General features: G+C 44.7%; 1 protein-coding gene across 3 annotated transcripts in view; it reads left to right on the top strand.

Moving 5' to 3' along the window:
- The window catches only part of ATP10B (ATPase phospholipid transporting 10B (putative)), a 259,276-nt gene that overhangs the window by 181,734 nt on the left and 56,469 nt on the right, over positions 1-21,073 (top strand). For all 3 annotated transcript variants that reach the window (XM_058281733.2, XM_058281736.1, XM_004467210.5), the window contains 6 exons: positions 1,934-2,019; positions 4,050-4,156; positions 11,471-11,602; positions 15,206-15,333; positions 16,912-17,164; positions 18,330-18,568. In XM_058281733.2, the coding sequence (XP_058137716.1) occupies positions 1,934-2,019; positions 4,050-4,156; positions 11,471-11,602; positions 15,206-15,333; positions 16,912-17,164; positions 18,330-18,568 (945 nt within the window). The remainder of the gene's footprint in view (positions 1-1,933; positions 2,020-4,049; positions 4,157-11,470; positions 11,603-15,205; positions 15,334-16,911; positions 17,165-18,329; positions 18,569-21,073) is intronic.

The raw sequence follows: 21,073 nt of genomic DNA, 5'->3' as shown, positions 1-21,073 counted from the left end.
GAAAGAGTTGGGCTACCTGTCCATGAAAAGAGGAAGGCAGGAAGAGGACCCGTGGCCAGTGCCAAGAAGGAAAGGAAAGCATGTCCACGGAAGAGGACACTTCAGGAGAAAGGTTGCAGAGAAGCTGGGACTGAGGGACAAGGAGGCAATCTTCACTAGTGCAGAGCAGGTGCTCAGCCCTTCAAGGAGAGCTTGAGCAGCCAACAGGGACTCAGCATCACCGCAGCAGGTTCATTAGCACTCAAACCTGCTGCCACTCATATCTAAAATGAGCTGGGATTTAGAAACCCAGCGATGAGCCAAGTGGTATGGATTGGGAGGGAAGCACATGACTTAATCAAGGCATGAAAGCAGCTGACAAATTACAGCATGATTTGTCATCATCTCAGAACTCAGCAAGTGTTTGTCCCTGAAAGAATCGATACCTGGAGGGGAAAAGTTTGTATTTTTAGAAACTCGTGGATGGGTAATTTATTTCAAGTGAGTGGAGAGTTTATTTATGTTGGCACCACCACAGAACCAATGGACAGTATATTTACACAAAGCTAGAAAAGGCAACTATTTCTTCTGATAAATTTGTCTCTTTGAACAGCTAAAACTCAGAGATAAATTCACTCTCCGCGTTGAAATCTGTGACCAGGAGACTATTTACAATGGCCACCTTAGCACTACCACATATTTGGACAGAATATTATACTTTTCCAAACCTATCCACTTGGATTCTGTCTTCTGAAGGATGGCTTAAATGGACAGGGCAGAATGGTGATAGCCCATTCTACAGATGATGGAGACTCAAGACAGGACACAGAATGAGTTAATGTGCAGTAGAGTTAGAAAGTAGAATCTCCCAACCACAGCTATGTTTTCCTTCCTTTGGGTATAAAGAATTTGTAAAACTGAAATACCAAGTAGAAGAAGAGTCAAGGATGTGTCAAAATGCTTACCTGCAAGAATGCTCACTGGGAGGCAGTGGACAATGAAAGTGAAGAGCAGAGTGTCTACTGGCAGACTGGGGTTCAAATCCCAGCTCTGGTAACCTCCTCAACCTTCTGAGTCTCAGTTTCCCCCGTCTGAAGGGGGATAACTGAAGTTCCTCCTTCATAGAACGGTTGTCAGTAAAGTTCTTATCACAGTACATGCCAGTTATTTTGAGTTTATTAGCTAATATTTTCACAGGATTTTTACAATAGCACAGCAGATTGAAACAATGTAAATGTCAAGAATGAAATGAAATATGGTGCATTCATACCATAGATTTCTATGCAGCTGTTAATAAAGATGTAGAAAAAATTTAATAATGGAATAATGTTCAAGATATATGAACACTGAATCTCATTTTTGAAATGAATAAGTGTGTGTGTGTGTGTGTGTGTATTTAAGCCTGAAAGTATTATATACTCAAGAATATTAACGGTGGCTATCTCTGGGTTGCCAAATTTACACTTCCTTCTTTTGATCATCTTTGTTCTGTCCAACATGATTGCCACTAGCCTCATGAGACTACTTCAATTTAAATTAATTAAAATTTAATAAAATTATAAAATCAATTCCTTAGTCACACTGCCACATTTCAAGGCTTTACATGTGGTTAGCAGCCTCAGTAGTGAACAGAGCAGAGCATCTCAGAGCATCTCTACCACCGCAGTAACTTCTATTGGACCGCGCTGGTTTAGAGACTCAAATCCAGGCGTGCCTGAGCAATGCATTCAGGGAGGGCATCTCCCTCCACATCCAGCTTTTCATTTGCTTCTACGTTTTCCTCCTGAATGAGAATTTAACTTTCTCTGCTAACACAGTACAACTATCACAGCATGACAAAGCAAGGATTACCTTATTTGCAATGATTCTAGCAGTGATTAGTTCTCCCAATGAATCCTATTAAAACTAGATCCCTCCAACTTAATAACCTCATGGTGTTCTCTCTCCCCCATAGGAAACACAGTTTGACCCAGAAGGTTTCCACAATACCATTGTGTGTGAGAAACCCAACAACAACCTCAACAAATTTAAGGGTTATATGTAAGTATTTAAGTCCATGTGCTCTTGTAAATAGCTCCTCTACAGCTAGAAAATACATTTTCTTGAAATGGCCAAATAGATAGTCATTTGAAGCTTGAAGAAGTTTCTTTCTTTTTATCATAAAGAAGAATGATAGAAAGCTAAATAAAGTCAGGGAACTTTTCTTATTCTTCTTTTGCTGGAGTGACAATTATCTTGCAGGGTTAAATTGCACAAATGGTTCCTATAGACCTTTGATGAAACAATGTCAGAAGCAAGACAACACATGTATGATTTAATTAAGATTGGTTTTCTAAAAAGCCTTTATTATATTGTAGCTAAGAACACTGGCTTTGGAGTTTGACAGAATTGGATTTGAAACCTGGTTCTACCATTTATGAGCTGTGTGACCCTGGAGAAATATGTTAACCTCTCTGGTCCTTGAGTACCAAGGATGTAGGGATACAGATTGCACCTACATCATAGGATTTTTCATTTCTAAGATTTAAGCTGTTTAGCCAACTCAAATCTCTTAGTACAGTACCTAGCTTAGTTAGTGGTGGCTGCTGCTGTTGCAATTATTATTATTTTTATTCCTCAACTTTGGTTCTGCCTGAGAAACTTTACTGTAATTCTACTCCCACATCACACCAAAATAAGGGCAGTGGTAACAGATGTCAATAGTGATCTCATGCAGTGCTTTAATAGTTTATGGAGTAATTTCACAGATCACCTCGTTTAACATTCACAACAACCAAGGAAAGTATTATGATTCTTGTTTTACATATGGGGAATTTGATGATCTAAGACTTTTCATGATTCACCCAAAGCCACACAGCAAGTACCAAGCACTATGAGTACTTAAATTTGGGCCTTGGACTCCAGTCCCAATGTGTTTTCCACTGCCCCATGGCATAGAGCTAAGAGATGTGATGGCAACTTCTCTACCCAGAGGGCCTGAAATGAGGTTTGTGGGACCTTCTCACAATGTGGGAGTCCATGTAGTCCCTCCACTCACATTTTCTGAGGCTGTGCTGAATACGATGAGGAAAAATATGAGAGGGGTATGAATAAGAACAATACAAGAGAAACAGTTGCTTTTAAAGGCCAAATATTTTTAAAGTGCATACTGAGAGAACAGAGGAGACAGGCAGAGAAGAGTATGAGCTTCTGGAGAAGAGGAGGCGTTGGCAGGTGCCTGCCAAGGCAGAACTTCCCACCTGCGCTAGCAAGGAAAGAGTTCACACCCTCATTTCCAAAGTTTGTGGATTTGGCTCATCCCAAGTCACCCATGCCTTGACTCATCCTCCTCATCCTCTTTAGAGAACAGCCTTAGCCCTGGGTTTCTCCGTGAGATCCTTTCTCTCCCAAAGGGCTTATGCCAGCAGCCACCCTTCTGAGGAAGGTTGCAACCTGGCTCCGTCCCACCCTTCTCAGACATGACTTTCCCAGCTCCATTCAACCCTCCCCCAAATCTTCTTCTCCTGGTTGCTGCCCCTCAAGGCCAGTCTTTCCTCTACCTGCCCAGGCTTCACGGTGAGCCACCTCCAGTGAGGGCTCTTTATTACAGGAGAGAAGCAGAGGGCATGGCGTGGCTCAGAAGGAGAAAGTCTGCGACCTGCCTTGCCCTCCCATGGTATGACAAGAGGGGCTCTCTCGTGTCTTTGGGGCCCAGCAGCTATGAGAGTGAACATGTGAACGTTTCCTGAGGGGAACACATTTCAGTCCTGAGAGGCAGGAAGCCAGCTCCCCACATGTTGCCCCTAAAGCCGTTTTGAATATTGAAGCAGAAGCTTTTTCAGTACCGAGCCCGGCCTTTTATGTAGGTAACTGATGGTTTCCTCAGGGATGGATGATTCTCTTCTGGTGGTCCAACCCCCAGCCAGGTCTGCCAGGAGCAAAGAGCAGATGGGCTTGAATGCACAGGTGACTACATTCGGAGTTAACGTCACTTCCTCTGAAAGGAGGTTGCAGGGGGACCATGCCCCCTCACCACTTCTAGCTCTGTGATGTTGAGGCAGGCAAACCACCCCCTGTCTTTCCTCATTCAGGGAACATCCTGACCAGACCAGGACTGGTTTTGGCAGTGAAAGCCTTCTGCTGCGAGGATGCACCATCAGAAACACCGAGGTGGCCGTTGGCATTGTCATCTACACAGGTCATTTTCTCTGGACACTTGCTTTTGTCCCTTTCCTTTATCCTCCCTCTTCCCTCCCCTCCTCAAAATCTGTCTTCACTCAGTAGGACTGCACCATGGTTCTAAGAGGTAGTGTCCTGTAACTTCCCATTTCTCAGCTGAGCAAACTGAGACTGCGAGTCTCATGTGAGCTGAACGAGCCGCTATGGCATGTAGTTATGGTTAAAATCACTTTTCTGAGCAAGCCAGGGAGGAGGGGTGGGGAATCCACATTCTTTCATCCCTTCTGGTTTTGTGACACTAACTAAAAACAAGATTGAGTGTCTTTTTGGGCCTAAGGAATAACCTCACCAACTGAACAACTTCACCTTTTTGGCCTCAATTTCCTCTTCTGTAAGATGAAAAGAATATTTGAATTTACCCCATAGAGCACTCACGAGGATCAAATGACCCAACACATGTAAAGCACCCCACAATGGAGCTAGCAAAGTGAGCCTCAATGAGTTTTAGCTGTTCACAGTTATGTTTCTATTGTTTTCATTATTAATTTTATGGCTCCCAATATGGTGATCTATCTCCCTTGCCCTCCTTGTTCTGGCTTTCCAATGAAAAAACAAATGTGACAACAGCACAAAGAAATCTAAAGCTTTGGGGGACAGTCTTGTGACTGTTGTATGCTCAGTACTCAGCACCCAACACTCAGTAGGTGTTCAATAAATACCTGTTAAATGATCAACTAAATGGCTTCTCCTTTCACCGTTGAGGAAACAGTGTCTCCCTGGAGTGTCCTCCTTCACTGGAAAGCTCCAGAATACATTTCCCTTCAGCATCCTCCCATTAACTATGACCATCAGAAATTTCTTGAGACATTGCTAAATGTTCCCCAGGGAGGGAGGGAAACCACTCCCAGTTGAGAAGGACTGATGTACAGATATCTTCTCTTCCTTGATAATATTGGTGAACAAAACACAAGCACTTCAGAGCCAAAATGAGCTTCCAAGAAGGAATAGATAACAGCATGGATACATGTGTTCTTCCCAGCTGCCTTTATGATGATAACAACAATCCTAAGAATGTATTAGAAAACATTTATTGAGCTCCTACCATGTACCAGGAACTGATTTGGGTGCTTTATAAATATTGATTCATACCCCTTCTAGATACACACAGCCATTATACCCCATTTTGCAGAAGAGGAATTTAAGGTAAAAGAGATTAATTCACCGAGGCCACCTACTTACTGAAAGTAACTCCCTATAACCCAAAGTCAAGTATCTGCAAAGGAGAGCAGATGTAGCTCAAGTGGTTAAGCGCCTGCTTCCCACATACAAGGTCGCAGATTTGATCCCCAGTACCTCCTAAAAAAAAGACCAACTCTCATTGGGGAGCACTTGCTTCCCATGTATGAAGTGTCAGGTTCAATCCCCAGTACCTCCTAAAAAAAATTAAAAAGTATCTGCAGGAAAAAGTAAAACAAAACAGGACCTCCTGTATAAAAAAATAAAAGTATCTGCAGAGCCCAGCTGTCTGACGTCTTCTAACCACTATCTTGTTCTAACTACCCAATACTGCCTCCCCTTAAGCCCAATTCTATCCAGAAGAACAAAGGAATCTACTGAAACTCTCAGAAAGTGAGAAGCAGGAGGGCAAAGGAGCTGGCCTCCTGCTTCTTGTGTGGGGTGAGCCTGAGATGGACAGAGAGGCTATATTCCATCAGTGCCATCTATCCATGCTCCTTGTGCCATGGGAAGTACTTTCACAACTGCAGCAACTTGATTCTAATTTAATAAGCCTGGAGTTTGTTTGCTCCTACTGTTTTGTTGCCACTTTAAATCCACAAAACAACCAACTAAACAGCATTAAAGCCATTCACTGCTGGAGCAGTATTGAGGTTTTTTTTAATTTTGCACAGAAAATATGTGACTGGGGTTTTCTAATTCAGCTGCTAAGGAGTACACACAGTAGTTAAAATTCATCAGCCTCAAAGGACTGCTCAAACTGTCTAAAGATAGTTCTCAGCTCAACTCTCAGCCCTTAGCCATGTGGCATTGGGCAAGAGGACTGCCATCTCTAAACTTGTTTTCCTTCCCCTTTAAAATGGAAGTAATAAGAGTATCTAGCTGTGGCAGTTTGATATTATTTATGAATCCCCCAAAAAAGAGAAAAATTGTGTTTGTAAACTGGCCGTTCCTCTAGGTGTGATACCTTTTGATTGTATTAAATTCAAAGGTTTTACATTTATTTGATAAAAGAGTAGGGCTTTCATTCTACCGCATCAGTAGGGCATGACCCAGGGTTAAGTCCCTACCTGCTCGATGAGTTGATATAAATGATCATTCACTCAAGAAAACACACAGAGAGGAAGATACAGGAAGAGAGAGAGCTCCATAGACAAGGAAGAGGAGCTAGCTCTGTCATGTTTGATCCTGGGTCCCCAGGAAGAGATGAGCCATTCATCTGATAGTTTACAGCTGAAGAGAACAGAGCAGTTGAGTGACTGAAAAGGCTGGAAAGAAATGAGCCCTATGCCAGAGACTAATAAAGGAAGCCCTGAGAAGCCTAGCAGAGATAGCCCACCATCTTGCTTCAACACATGGCAACTGACTTTGCTGAGAAAGTAACCTTGAGCGGATCTTTAGAGTCTTGGGATTGTGAGCTTTTACCCCAAATAAAAGCCAACAGATTTCTGATACTTTGCATCAGCAACCTTTTGGCTGAATAATACAGAATTTGGTACCAGGAGTGGGGTACAGTCTGATGCAATTACAAAAAAATGTTAGAATGGTTTTATAAATGGGTAAGGGGTGATTTTTGGAGGAATTGTAAGATTCTTGATAGGAAATGCCTCAGTTGCTTTGAAGAGACTGTTGGAAGGAATATGGAGCCTAAAGTTATTTCCAGTAAGACCTTAGAAGGAAATGATGAAACTATTATTGGAAATTGGAGGAAAGGCGCACCATGTTTTAAAGTTGCAGAGAACTTAGCAAGATTCACTTCTGGTGTTATATGGAAGGCAGAATTTGCTGAAGAGCTTTCCAAAGTAAACTCAGAGAATGTGGCTTGACTTCTCCTTGCAGCTAATAGGAAAATGCTAGGTCAAAGAAATAAGCAGAAAACTGAATTGTTGGGCACTAAGAAACCAGAAACTGATTCTGGAAATCAAGTCCCCAGATGATAGTGCCCCATTTGAAGAATGAACTAACTTGGAAATTTTAAGCCAAGATTGAAAAGGAAAGATTTGTGGAAAGTTTTACTGTCTGATGACTTGAACCCCTGATTCTTGCATGCTAAACCAATAAGCTTTTTATGAAATCTGTATGAACAAAACCACTATCAGCCTGGACTGAAAGAGAGAGAGAAGGGAAAGATGGAGGGGAAAATGGCTGTAAGAGGAAAACCGTAGAAACTGAGGTCTGGTATTAAGACATCTCCTTGGGTCAAGAGAGGGACCCCATTCATGTGTATGGAGAGGGTAAGTTTCCCCCAGCATTTGAACAGGGTGGAAGTACCATCCTGCTGTTTGGAGAGAGTTTTGCCACCCCAAGCTACAGAGAGGGTGGAGCACATTCCCCAACTGTTAGGAAAAGTGAGGTCACCACCCCCGGGGCTCTGAGAGAGGTGGGCCTGTCCCCCATAGATTAGGAAAGGCCAGGTCATCAACTCATTGCTCTGAGAGGGTTGGCCTGTATGCCAGAGATTAGGAAGAATGTTGCTGTCACCTCACTGTACTAAGGAGGCTAAGACTCTTCCCCAGAGATTGAGTAAAGTCTGACCATCACCCCTTTGTTCTTGGAGGGTGAGGTCTGGAGCTCAGTCTCCATGCAGATGCTTGTTGTGGGGTGGAAGCAAGAAAATGGCCATTGGGCAAGCTTATGGAAAGGGTGGGTCCCCATGAGGTACCAAGGAGAAGAAAACATCATCTTAAAAATGACATTCAGACTTCAAAATCTAATGGAGTATACCCTGCAGATTTTCAGAACTCTTGGAAACAAGTGACTCATGTTCCCCTCCCAAATTCTCCTTAAGATAATCCAAATGTTTATCCTATGTCTGTCCCTTTGTATATTGGAAGTAGATAATTTGTTTTGCTAATTTGGTAGGTCTACAGCCAGAAAGGACTTTGCCCGGAGACAAACTGTGTTTCTACAACTCTACTTAGTATTGCTAACTGAAGGAATTTAAGGATTTTTTTTGCTGTTGTTTTTGTTTTAATATTGTAATGTTTTTTGGGTATTCAGACTTCCTATTGTGGCAGTTTGATATTATTTATGAATCCAAAAAAAAGAGAAAAAGTGTGTTTGTAAACTGGCCTGTTCCTCTGGGTGTGATACCCTTTGTATATAAATTTAAAGGTTTCAAGTTTACTTGATATAAGATTAGGGTTTTGATTCAAACCATATCAGTAAGGCATGACTCAGGGTTGAGTCCCCACCTTCTTGATGGGCTGATATAAACAGACACTCAAAAAAACACACAGAGAAGAAGATATAGGAAGAGAGAGAGTTCCATAGACACGAAAAAGGAGACAGCTCTGTCATGTTTGATCCTGAGGCCTCAGGGAGAGAGGAGCCATTTGCCTGATAGTTTATAACTAAAGAGAACAGAGCAACTGAGCAGCTCATAAGGCCTGGAAAGAAATGAGCCATTATGCCAGAGACTAATATAGAAAGCCCTGAAAGACCAGGCAGAGATCGTCCACCATCTTGCTTTAACACATGGCAACTGACTGGTGAGAAAGCAGCTTCGAGTTGGACTCTACTCTTTAGAGCCTTAGGAATGTCAGCTTTTACCACAAATAAATATCCTTTATAAAAGCCAACCGATTTCTGATACTTTGCATCAGCACCCCTTTGGTTGACTAAGACACATACTCATGGGACTTTTATGAAGATTTTAGAAGAAACTTCATGTGAAAGGCTTAGCCCAGGGCCCAGCATTAGTATTTTTCAGTTTTGGTGTTATTTATTCTCTAAAGTGAGACAATTACTGTTCTCTCTTCCTCTCTAAACTCTGCTAGAGCTGAATTATAAATATCCACTGAGGAACTCATTCCACAAATATGTGGGTTCCCTCCATGTTGCAAGCACTGTGGTGCCTGGGGGAAATCTGAGTGCATTCCCTGGCCTGATCGAGTGTGTCCTCTAAGCATGCCAGACCATGTTGCAGGCATTTATCATGGAGTAGGACAGGGCTGAGATGGGGGCAGTGCAGGACCCTGTGGTATAAGGGGTTGTAGAGATGGCTTCCAGGAGGAACTGGCTTTTAGGTGAGATCCAAGGAGCAAGAACGGTCAGCCAAGCTAGGAGGGGAAGGAAAAGTGTTCCAGGCAGAGGAACTAGAGGCATGAATCGCAGGCTGGGAACCAACCTAGACAACTGTCTCATCCACCATCCCAGGGTGGTAGTCAGAAAGATGCTCTCCAGACTAGTTCCCCTTCTGAGCTGGGAGCCATGGGCAGTAACTCACTCTCTCAGAGCCTCTGCTCGTCATTCGTAAAATGGGAACACTAACCTTGCTTACAAAACGAGAGAAATGTACATGTTCTTGCCATCTGAAAAACGTTGCCTGGCAGCATTTATTAAACTTTGACAGCCCCTTAAATGCTTCAAAAGAGGTAGAATCAACCTAGGCTGAGTGTGCCAAGAAGGAGGCAGGTCTTTATCAGAGCCGCTAGTGACTAAGGGGATTTAGGCTGGCAGGCTTTCTGGAGAAACAAAGCAATCTGGTTACCAAGCAGTGGCTCATTCCATTCAACAAATACTGTTTGAGACACCACAGGAGTTCTAGGATGGCCTGTTGCCACTGAGTGGGGGGCCCTCACTCTGCCGTCACCAGCTGTGCGATCTCCAGTACCCATTTCTTTACCTCCATGATTACTACAGGCCTGCTTTCTTAAAAATCAGAAAGAAGCTTCCGCAAGTTGATGGAAGGAGACATAGACTGGGGATCAGAGTCCTGAGTTCTTGTTTTGTCTGATGTTAATTTATTCTTTCACTTAGGGCAGGGGCCCTCCCCTCTCTGGTCTTTGGTTTCCCTGACTGGAAATGGGATGACAGGATGAGATCAGACATTTTCAAAATTTATTGTTCTTTCTTTGAACAAAATTTTAGGCAGAGGGAAGCGGACTTGTCCCAGTGGTTAGGGCGTCCGTCTACCACATGGGAGGTCCGCGGTTCAAGTCCCGGGCCTCCTTGACCCATATGGAGCTGGCCCATGCGCAGTGCTGATGTGCGCCAAGGAGTGCTGTGCCACGCAGGGGTGTCCCCCGCATAGGGGAGCCCCACACGCAAGGAGTGCGCCCCATAAGGAGAGCCGCCCAGCGTGAGAGAAAGTGCAGCCTGCCCAGGAATGGTGCCACCCACACGGAGAGCTGACACAGCAAGATGACACAACAAAAAGAGACACAGATTCCCATGCCGCTGACAACAACAGAAGCGGACAAAAGAACACGCAGCAAATAGACACAGAGAACAGACAAGTGGGGCGGGGAGGGGGGGAGTGGAGAAGGGGAGAGAAATAAATAAATCTTTAAAAAAAAAAATTTTAGGCAGAACGCCAAGTTAGGAGTGGAGCTCCTTGGGGTTAAAGCTCATGCACAGGCACCATCTTATGCACCACTGGAAAAAACAAGTGTGAAAACTACCAGTCCCAAGCACTCTCTTGCCACAGGGCCTTTGCACACACTGCTCCTGAAGCCTTAAATCCTCTTCCCTCCACTCCTCTCTCCCTTAAGACCCCCACTTAAATGTGGCTTCCTTTGAAAAGTGCTACCAACAATACTCTCTAACAGCATTTCTTATCTGTCTTAGCTCCCTTTTTATTGTTTACTTTATGGGACTCACTAGTAACTATAATTTTTCTGTTTGTTTATTTCTTAATGTACTTCCACCAGAATGTGAGCATCTGTCTTTCTCATCATTGTATCCCACTGCTAGGTCATAACAGTGCCTTTGTGCCAATTAGTAAAAGGCAACCCTCCCTCAAGACAGCTTTCTGCCATTTGTCAGAAATTTGTCATAATAAACTTACAAATCTCTGATGACTACAAAATGAGGTATACCCTCATTTTGTGCTCTGTACAACCTGAACATGGTAGTTCTGCCAGGGTCCACTCCTGGCAAATAGGGGATGCTCAATAAATACCTACTGAAAAGCTGAGTGAGGCCGCTCTAGCTGTTCTCAGCAACCTCCCCGAAGCAGGACAGGTGGTTCTGGTCAGAGAACCAAGCCTCATTCTCTTTTTCCTCATAAGCTCCCATGAAAAGAGCTGAGGGTGCAATCCAGGCCAGAGGCAAACAGGAGCCCAGAGTCTGATTTCCCCATTTTCTCTTTAAGGCCATGAAACAAAAGCCATGCTGAATAACAGCGGCCCACGGTACAAACGCAGCAAGATCGAGCGGCGCATGAACACAGACGTCTTCTTCTGCATCGGACTCCTCTTCCTCATGTGCCTCATTGGAGCCATAGGTATGGAATGTCCTGGAAAGAATAACAGCCCAGTAACATTCTGTTTCTTTGAGCAAATTGCTTCAACTCTCTGAGCCTCAGTTTCCTGATCGATAATATAGAGATCATAGAAGCTGCCGGCCAAGGTTCACGGGATGCCAATGACATAGAAATGCAACTGAAAATCTCCTAAGGTATTATGTGCTATTTAAATATTAGGAAAAAAATAAAAAATAAAAATATGAAAAATAAATAAATAAATAAATATTAGGAATTACAATCTCTCACTTATTTGTTCAAAGAATACTTACTGAACCCATGTTAAGATGGGAGTTAACAGGATGAATCAATCACAGGATGGGTCCTCGAAGAACTCATAGTCCAGCCAGTGAGAATCTTACACACAAACAGGATCACCAATACAAACTGTCCACTCAGTGAGGGGCTGCTCGCAGAAATGTACTAATTTTCTATTGCTGATGTCACAAAGTACCACACACTCAGTGGTTTAGAACACAACTTTATTCTCTTACAGCTCTTGGAATCAAAAGTCCAAAATCTGTTCCAGTGGTGGGTGAGGCTGCTCCCTTCTGAGGGGGAGAATCTGTTTCCTTGCCTTTGTCAGCTTCTGGTGGCCCCCTGTATTCCTTGGCTTGTGACCACTTCCCCATCCTCCAAGCTCTGCTCCCATCATCATCTTTTCTTCTGTAGTAATATCTCCCTCTGCCTCCCATAGACAAGGACGCTGGTGATTCCATTGTGCCCACCCAGATAATTCAGGACGCTCTCCTTATCTCAAATTCCATAACACAATCACATCTGCAAAGTCCCCTTTGCCATTTAAAATAACAGATTCACAGGGTCAGGGTCTGGGGGTTAGCTAATGGACATCTTGAGGAGCCACTGTTCAACCCACCGCAGGGGGTGATTTGAAGAGGTGGGTGCTAGAACTGATTCCCCAGTGGGTTAAGAGTTCACCAGGGGAGGCCATTGGCAGGGGCAAGGATAGGGACAGGGTGGGGCAGGCAGCTGGGAGGAGAAAGAGATAGGTTCTTTTGGGCCCCAGGGACAGCATGAGCAAAGTGGAGAGGTGGGAAGGAGAATCATTTTCTGCAGAGGAACAGTCAGCCGTGTGGTATTGCTCAACCAGGCTGGAGACCTAATCAGAATCTGGCCATGGCCAAGTTCTACAACCCTGTAGGCATGGAGCTGGACAGGATGTCTAAAGCTTCCTAGGGATGCTGCACACACTACCACAAACTATGTGGCTTAAAACAACACAAACATATTGTCTCACGGCTCTGGGGGTTAAATGTCTGAAACCACGCTGTGGGTGGGTGGTGCTCCCTCTGAAGTCTGGAGGGGAGAATCTGTCCCATGCCTCTTTTGTCTTCTGCTGGTGGCTTGCCTGCAATCCAAGGTGTTCTCTGCCTCAGTCATTACATGGAGCCCTTCCCTCTGTCTGTATCCAATGTCTTCTTCTTGTGAGGGCACCAGTCATATTGGCTCGGGGCCCAACATAATCCTATTCGGCCTCAGTTTAACTTAATTCCATCTGAAGTGACTCTATTTCCAAATAAGGTCACAATCTAAGGCGCTAGTGGTTAGGGCCCCAGCACATCTGTGTTGAGGGGTGGATGATGGGGACACAGTTCAGCAGAGGGTTTGACCAAGAGTGATGTGGAGGCACAAAGGGACTTTTCTTTGGAGCTCTGACCCCCTGCAACCCCTCTGTGGCTTAACTCTGAAGATGGTTCGCAGAGCACTACAGGAGATGCCAAAAAGAACCAGGGAAGGTCCAGAGGAAGAATTCACATGCTGAGTCCAGAGCCCTCTGCCTGTCCCAAACTAAGGAGCAGCAGTGGTGTTGGCTCTTTCCTTGCCTTAATCAGAAATGGTACCCATCTCTGTTTCTATGTAAAAGATCGTGTTTGAAAGCTAAGACCTTTCCGGGGCTCAGAGAGATTCCAGGTGCCACTCCAGTCGAGCTGATTGAGATGTGTCTCCTCTCGTGGGCCACCTGGAGTTTCCAATTCACAGGCTCCCCAGGCATGTCTCACAGCACTGTGTGAGGGTGGCACCCACTGTAAGGAGGGCATGAAGAGGGGGAGGGAAGCAGACAAAGAAGCCGCTGCAGGAACTGTTGCCTCTGTTTCAGAGCACATTTTTCAGGGAATGCTCAAGCTGGAAAGGACATTTGAGATCATCTCATTCTGTTTCCAGAGAAAGGAAGTTAATGATTACAAGGTCACCCAGTGAGATAAGGTGCAGGCAAACTAGAAACAGCTTGGCAGACTCTCCAAAACAGTAAATAACCTGAGAACCTAATGGGGGGAGGAGGGCAGAATTCCATTCTGTCTGAGAATAAGGACTCACAGCCACACGCCTCTGTTGACACCTTTCTAAGCACCGCCCCTTGCAGGGGGTGAAAGCTCGCACTAGCATTCCAGGGTTCCTTCCAAGATATTTATTTTGCTTTTGTAAAGGTGATATTTCTTCTTTTGTTGCCCAGAGTGCCCTCCCCAAACCTTTCTGACCACCCAACACCTACCCAGCCTCCAGGACCCTTCAAGGCCTCCTCCTGGGTGCAGTCTTCTCTGACTTCTCCAGTGGTGTCTTCTGACTCCTCTAAAGGCTAGTGCCCCTGAGTCATTTTCTCTATTGCATTATCTTCAAATCATTTCATGCTTGTAAGTCTCCTTTCCTTGGTCACATATGGCAATTGGCGCAGACCTTCCTGAAGGAAGAGCCTTCAGGCAGTGCAGCATTCCCTAGGCCTTTTATTCCCTAGAGTTCCCACCCTGAGGCTGAGAAAGGCAATTAATGTTTATTGAGGGTGTGCCATGGGCAAGTCACTGTGCATTATACACATCTGGTTATTCTTTTCTCACAGTAACCCCATGAGGAAGGTGTGCTAAATAACAGATGAGGAGACTGAGGTTCAGAAAGCTCGGTAGCAGGTGCTAGACACACTTCATCCCACATAATCTTCAGGTAGTGGATGTTATCCCTCTTTTGCAGACAAGTAAACAGAGGTTCCGTCTACATCTAGCACTGTCGCCATATGCTCTAATGTCATTCAGGCTCTGTCATAGCACCTCTCACACTGCATGGGATTTGTTCTTTTCCTTGTCCTTCTCTCTAAACCTCTAAAGGACAAGAACTGGGACAGACTCCTTCTATATAATAAATGATGGATGGATGGATGGATGGATGGATGGATGGATGGATGGATGGATGGATGGATGGGGGTAGAAGGGTAGCTAGGGGACAGGTCTGTCAAGACTCCCTTGCCATGCACTTTCCACACAAACTGAAAAGATCATGTGTCCATTACCCTCTTTCCAAAACTTATATTTCAGGACTTGATTGGAATGTAAGTAATCCTTGTACTTGACAACTTTTCCTTCTTTGCCAAAACATAATTTCAAGAGATTGAAATTTGGAGCACACTAAAGACCACTTTAGAGTTAAATAACTACATACACAAAGAACCACTCATATGAATAAGGATGGGCTCTCCAAAGCACACCTATTAACAAGAGCGTGTCCAGGGGTGATGTAATTAACCATCGTGGAACTAAGTGGAGGTTCTGCCTCATCTCTGGCTTTGCCCCCTCTCAGGTAATAGTCTCTGGAATGGGAACTTTGAAGAGCATCCTCCCTTCGACGTGCCAGATGCCATGGGTGGCTTCCTTCCCCTTGCCCTTGGGGGCTTCTACATGTTCCTCACGATGATCATCTTGCTCCAGGTAAAAAGCCCTCCCCAATTAGGTGCCAAGAAAACCTATGGCCAATAGGCCACCACTTTGCAAGATAAAAGCAAATTAATGCAGGCCCCAAGAAAGAACTAACTGGACTGAGTTGAGGAAATGCTTATTACTCTCTTGCTGGCCTTTGAAAGCATTTGCATTTGAAGTAATGTCCAGGGCTGGGCCTGCTTGGGGAGAGATTACCCCTGATGGCAGCTAGAAGAAAACACAAAGAAAACAGTAGGAGAGGCTCCCAAGGGCCTCCACCCATCTTTCTAGAGGGAAATGCCCAGTTCCTAAGAGAATACATGATAAAAAGCCTCTGAGCTGTAGCAGAGACCTACAGAAAACACTCAAGCCCTATGTACTAAGAGAAATAGGCCACAGGTTAGTGTTTTAACTTTTGATAGATTGAGATAGAAAAGAACAGAACTGGCCCTACATGGGAGGTGAAAACATAGAGACCTCTATAAGATGTGAAGCAGTAAGGGACAAAGAGTTGGATAAAATAATATTTATGCCCACAAGAAATTACAATCTATGAAAAAATGAGGGTGGCCTTAGATTAGTTTTGATGAAACTCCGTGTACATTAGATTTCTTATAGCATTTCAGGGCATTTCATTGTCCTCTTATTTGTGGGCCTTTTCCAATCGTTCCTTCATTTAGCAGAGTCATCCTTCATAAATTTGATTCAGATCATACACCTCCTCTGCACAGAACCCTCCAGTAGGTTCATATTTGCTCAAAGCAAGGTCCTAAGTGATCTGGACGCTGGCTCCTTCTTTGACCTCATTTCCTAGCCCTCCCTCCTCACTCACTTTCTTCCTTCCACAAGGCCTGTTCACTATTATTTCTCAAACTCCCAGCACACTCTTACCACCCAGCCTTTGCCCCACTTTTCCCTCCACCAGGAATACTCCTCCCACAGATGTCCTCAAGACTCACGCCCTCATTTCTTCCAGGTCTCCACTCAAAGGTCCCAGCAAACGAGACACCCTACCAGCCATCGCTCTCTACCATCTTTCCTCTTTACTTTTCTTTATTCTTCTTCATGAAACTTATCCCCACCCCATATATATATATGTACACACACACATTTACTTGTTTGTTTACTGTCTATATATACACACACACACATTTACTTGTTTATTTACTGTCTATAGCCTCTCACTAGAATAGAGATCTTGCTCTGTTCACTACCATTTCCAGAACCTGGAACAGTGCCTGACATGAGGCAAACCCTGAAGCAACCCTCAGTGGCAGGGAGGTCCGAAGGAGGAGAGGGATCTCTGGACAGAGACCCTAAGGCCCCCTCACTCCTTTGCAGCTCAGTCATCAAGCCAACCGGTTGGGAGAACCTACTTTATACTCAACGTTGTCCCCCTGGCTTAAGATTTCATGTTTCCTAAGAATTCCAATAAATTTCCAAAGGCGGAATGAAGTCATGGACCTTTAATTTCTCAGAGAAAGTGAACTGACCTCAGCTTCTCATGAAATGTCTTGCCCTCCCCCAGCGAGGGTCCTGAGGCGGGGAACTAACCTGGTTTTTAAGTGATGAGAATCGATCTCTTCTCAGGTGATGATCCCAATCTCTCTGTACGTGTCCATCGAGCTGGTGAAGCTCGGGCAAATCTTCTTCCTGCACAACGACCTTGACCTGTATGATGAAGAGTCTGATCTGTCCATTCAGTGTCGAGCCCTCAACATCACCGAGGACCTGGGCCAGATCCAGTACATCTTCTCTGACAAGACAGGGACCCTGACGGAGAACAGGATGGTGTTCCGCCGTTGCACCATCATGGGGAGCGAGTTTTCCCACAAAGAAAATGGTAGGAGGGGCTCCCAAAGGCCTCCACCCATTTTTGTAACAAGAAATGCCCTGTTCTTCTAAGGGAATAGGTAATAACTGACACTATCCAGGCTCCCCACACAAGCAGGGTGGCGTTTCAGCAAGTTGGTTACTGTGTCCCCGTGTGCTTTCCTGTCACAGATCAGTGCTGTTTTTATCACCCCTAAAGTTTCCTTTGTTCATGAAAACCCTAGGCCATCTCCCCTATAGTACCTCTACAGTCGACCTCTGTCTGGTGCCATCTAATGGCAGGGTTTCTATCTGTTAGAAGGTGCTGGGGACATGCCCAATCCTGTCCTAGGCGTTACAGTCAAGGCTTAGGAATTTCTCCAGTCATCTTACCTGAGATGTCAGGACAGGCCCAGCCCAAAGCTCATGGTCAGATTCAGCACACCCAGGAATGCCTTCCATGCCAGCTGATCTCTTGGATTATCCCTGGGTCAAAACTTAGACTTAGCAGGCAGGGCTGTAAGATGCCTGAGCTGTCCTCCTGCCCAGGACTAAAGGTGGCCTATAAAACTGACCTGGTTCCCTCAGCTATCCCTCTCCCTCTCTCCCTCTCTCCCTCTCTCCCTCTCTCCCTCTCTCCCTCTCTCTCTCTCTCTCTCTCTCCATCTCTCTCTCTCTATCACACACACACACATACTTTCTAACTAAGAAGATAAACTCTGAAGGGAGTGGCATTCATTCTACTAGGTGGGAGAGATGGAGAAAGATAGGAAGAGATATTATGGGCTGACCTGTCCTCTTTTTCCTGGTGGTAGTTAAGTATTTACATGAGAGCTTCTGATCTCTTTTTAATAAAGAGTATTAATAATAATACCATCACCACAACTTAGGGCATGCTCATCACTTTAACATCTCATATCAGTAAGTATTCTAAACAACCCTACGAGTTAGGTACATTTTTAAAACACTGAATTGAGAAAATAGAGACATAGGTTAAGTGAAAGCTCAAAGACACATAGTAGATAGTAGTAGAGCCAGATTTGAACCTCTTTCTCCAGTCATGGTAGTCCCATTGCCAATTTGCCAGAAGAGCCCAGGCCCTGATGCACCATTTCCCTCACTTTCAAGGTATGGAATCTCCCGTTATGACACAGCCAAGATAGGACTGGGGCAATAATCAGATTCCTTTCTTACAGCCAAACGACTGGAGACCCCAAAGGAGCTGGACTCAGACCCTGAAGAGTGGACCCAGTACCAGTGCCTGTCCTTCCCAGCCAGATGGGCCCAGGACTCAGCAACAGTGAGAGGCCGAGGAGGTGCCCAGCCTCTGAGGAGGTGCCAGAGTGCCCAGCTGCCCATCCAGGGCCACTCCCGACAGAGGTCCATGGGGCGCCGTGAAAGCTCACAGCCTCCTGTGGCCTTCAGCAGCTCCATAGTAAGTTCCTGCCTTTTCCCTTTTGAATTGCAAGCATCTTATAGTGGGAGAGATAGGCAAGAGCATGGAGGAGAAAAGAGCTCTCAAAATGGCAGCCCATGCCCCTGTATCTAGTCCACGCGTGTGTTTTACTGGGCACGTACTATTCTTTTTCAGTTGAAATGTTTGTCACTGTTTAGAAATTGGGAAATTCTTATAAAATATAGATTTCTGGCTTCTCTTTTTAAAAATGGAACTGGAAAAATTCTCCACGCTAAGCCAGCATTTTCTAATCACAATAATTGGCTCTGGTTAAGGAGCTGCTGTTACTTACATGAGGTACGTGGTCTTTGGTTCATTACAGACTGCACAGTTTCTGTTTCTTCCCATCACTGAGCTGAGCCCCAGCACCACTTATCACTATGCCTGTTTTCCCAATAATACAGTTAAGAAGAATGAGAAGTATCCACCATGCCCATTTCTATCAAAGTTGGAAAACAAAAGAAAAGCCTGTAAAGCTGACATGTTTCAAGAAAAATGGGTGGATATGCTTTTTGTGGTCATCAAAAATAGGCTTAAGTTGTTATTAAATGAAGAACATCTATGTCAAAATTATCCAGCCCACTTCATCCCCTTAGATTACCTGCCTGGTCCCAATGGGCATTCAAGTTTGCAATTTTTGGTCAGGGACTTTCTGTAGCTAGTGTCTTCCCATTTTATCTGTTAGAGCAGCCATCGGTCACCATCCAGGTATCAGGTAAAGAAAGTGAGTTCCTTTTCCACGATTCCACAGCATTCCCTAGAAGTCAAGATCAGAGTCAAGGTCTTCTCACTCCTGTCTCATTCCTCTGTCTTCCACGCGATGCTGTTTCTCCAGGGAACAATAATACATATTGGCTGAAATCTTTTGAACTTACAGAAAAGGTCATAGGGAGCCCAGTCATCTTGAACAAATGACACATACTAGTAAGTGAGACCTAAAGTGCCATTATCCCATTACTAGAAAGTTGAATTTTAAAAGTGATGAACTTCCCTCCATTAACATACACACACACACATAGCTACATATATTGAACATTTATGCAATCATAGTATATCTAAATTGTAGATGCAGGATTTTTTTTTTATCTTAGCCTAGTGTCAAGAGCATTTTTTCATGTTACTCCCTAGTCTTTTTTTTTTAAGGTCTCTGCTTATTCTTTTTTCTCTCCCCTCTTCCCCATTGTCTGCTCTCTGTGTCCATTCACTGTGTGTGCTTCTGTGTCTGCTTGCATTCTTGTCAGCAGCACCGGGAATCTGTGTCTCTTTTTGTTCCATCATCTTGCTGCATCAGCTCTCCATGTGTGTGGCACCACTCCTGGGCAGGCTGCACTTTTTTCGTGCAAGGCAGCTCTCCCTGCAAAGTGCACTCCTTGCACATGGGGCTCCCCCACAGAGGGAACACCCCTGCATGGCACGGCACTCCTTGCACGCATCAGCACTGCACGTGAGCTAGCTCACCACACAGATCAGGGGTTGAACCCTGGACCTCCTATGTGGTAGGTGGACGCCCTATTAGTTGAGCCAAATCCACTTCCCACTCCCTAGTCTTTATAATTCAGGACTATGCTTTCTGACTGGAACAAAGAAGAGTGAGTCTACATGTTCTGACTTGCTAGTTATTACTTCAGGTGAATGCAAGTGAGTTCACTGTCTTGTGTTAGTGTCAGTCACAAAAATACAATATTAGCAAAGATAGAAATGATAACAATGTGTTAAAACATGGCTCTCATGAACATACACTCGAGGAATAGTCCATAGAAGCCTTTGGGAAAATGTTTTTTTTCTCTTCTATTTTCCCAAGTGAGATAACAACAGGACCTACATGTTGTCAAATCTTTCTCTAATTTAATTCCATCCCTTCTGAATGGAATGCTCTTTCCCCCAACTGTTTACTAAATATTTGCAAAATGAATTTACTGAGTTCTTGCTAGGCATTAGATTCTGAGCTGTGCAGTGCCTGTGCCTTTTGGCACCTTCCAGTTCTAAGTACCTCCTGTGTCCCTGTGCCTGAGAACATCTCCTCCAGGTCAGAAAGGAGAGAAAAAAGAAGCCTTCCTTTGTATATCTCGGTTGGAGTACACACATGCCCTACTCCTTGTCCAGCCTGAAAAATCTCAGTAGCCAAGAAAAACAGCAGCCCAGAGCCAGCTAGTATGCCTTTTACACAAGGCCCTTAGCTAAGAGCCTGTCAGAGAGACACATTAACCCCCGGGGGCAGCTGAGATCCTGATGGCATCGTTCTGCCCTGGTGGGCAGTTTCAAGGCAAGTTCTGACTAAGTTCAATTAGGAACAATAAGGAAATTGACTTAAGACCCGATTCCTGACTGGGCAGGAGGGGATGGTGACTAGTTCTCTTTATGGTCTGCTAAACAGCAGTGGGCAGGACAACGGCATCCCCCAGCAGTCGTTAGGGAGGACACGGGCTAGAAGTCAGGAAATGTAGGTTCAGGTTTTGGCATTCCTGGCTTACGGGGTGACCTCAA

The sequence above is a fragment of the Dasypus novemcinctus genome, chromosome 2, assembly GCF_030445035.2.
Source record: "Dasypus novemcinctus isolate mDasNov1 chromosome 2, mDasNov1.1.hap2, whole genome shotgun sequence".
In the NCBI taxonomy this organism is placed as follows: Eukaryota; Metazoa; Chordata; class Mammalia; order Cingulata; family Dasypodidae; genus Dasypus; species Dasypus novemcinctus.
Note: the sequence above shows the minus strand (reverse complement) of the source record. Positions and strands in the feature narration are given on the sequence as shown.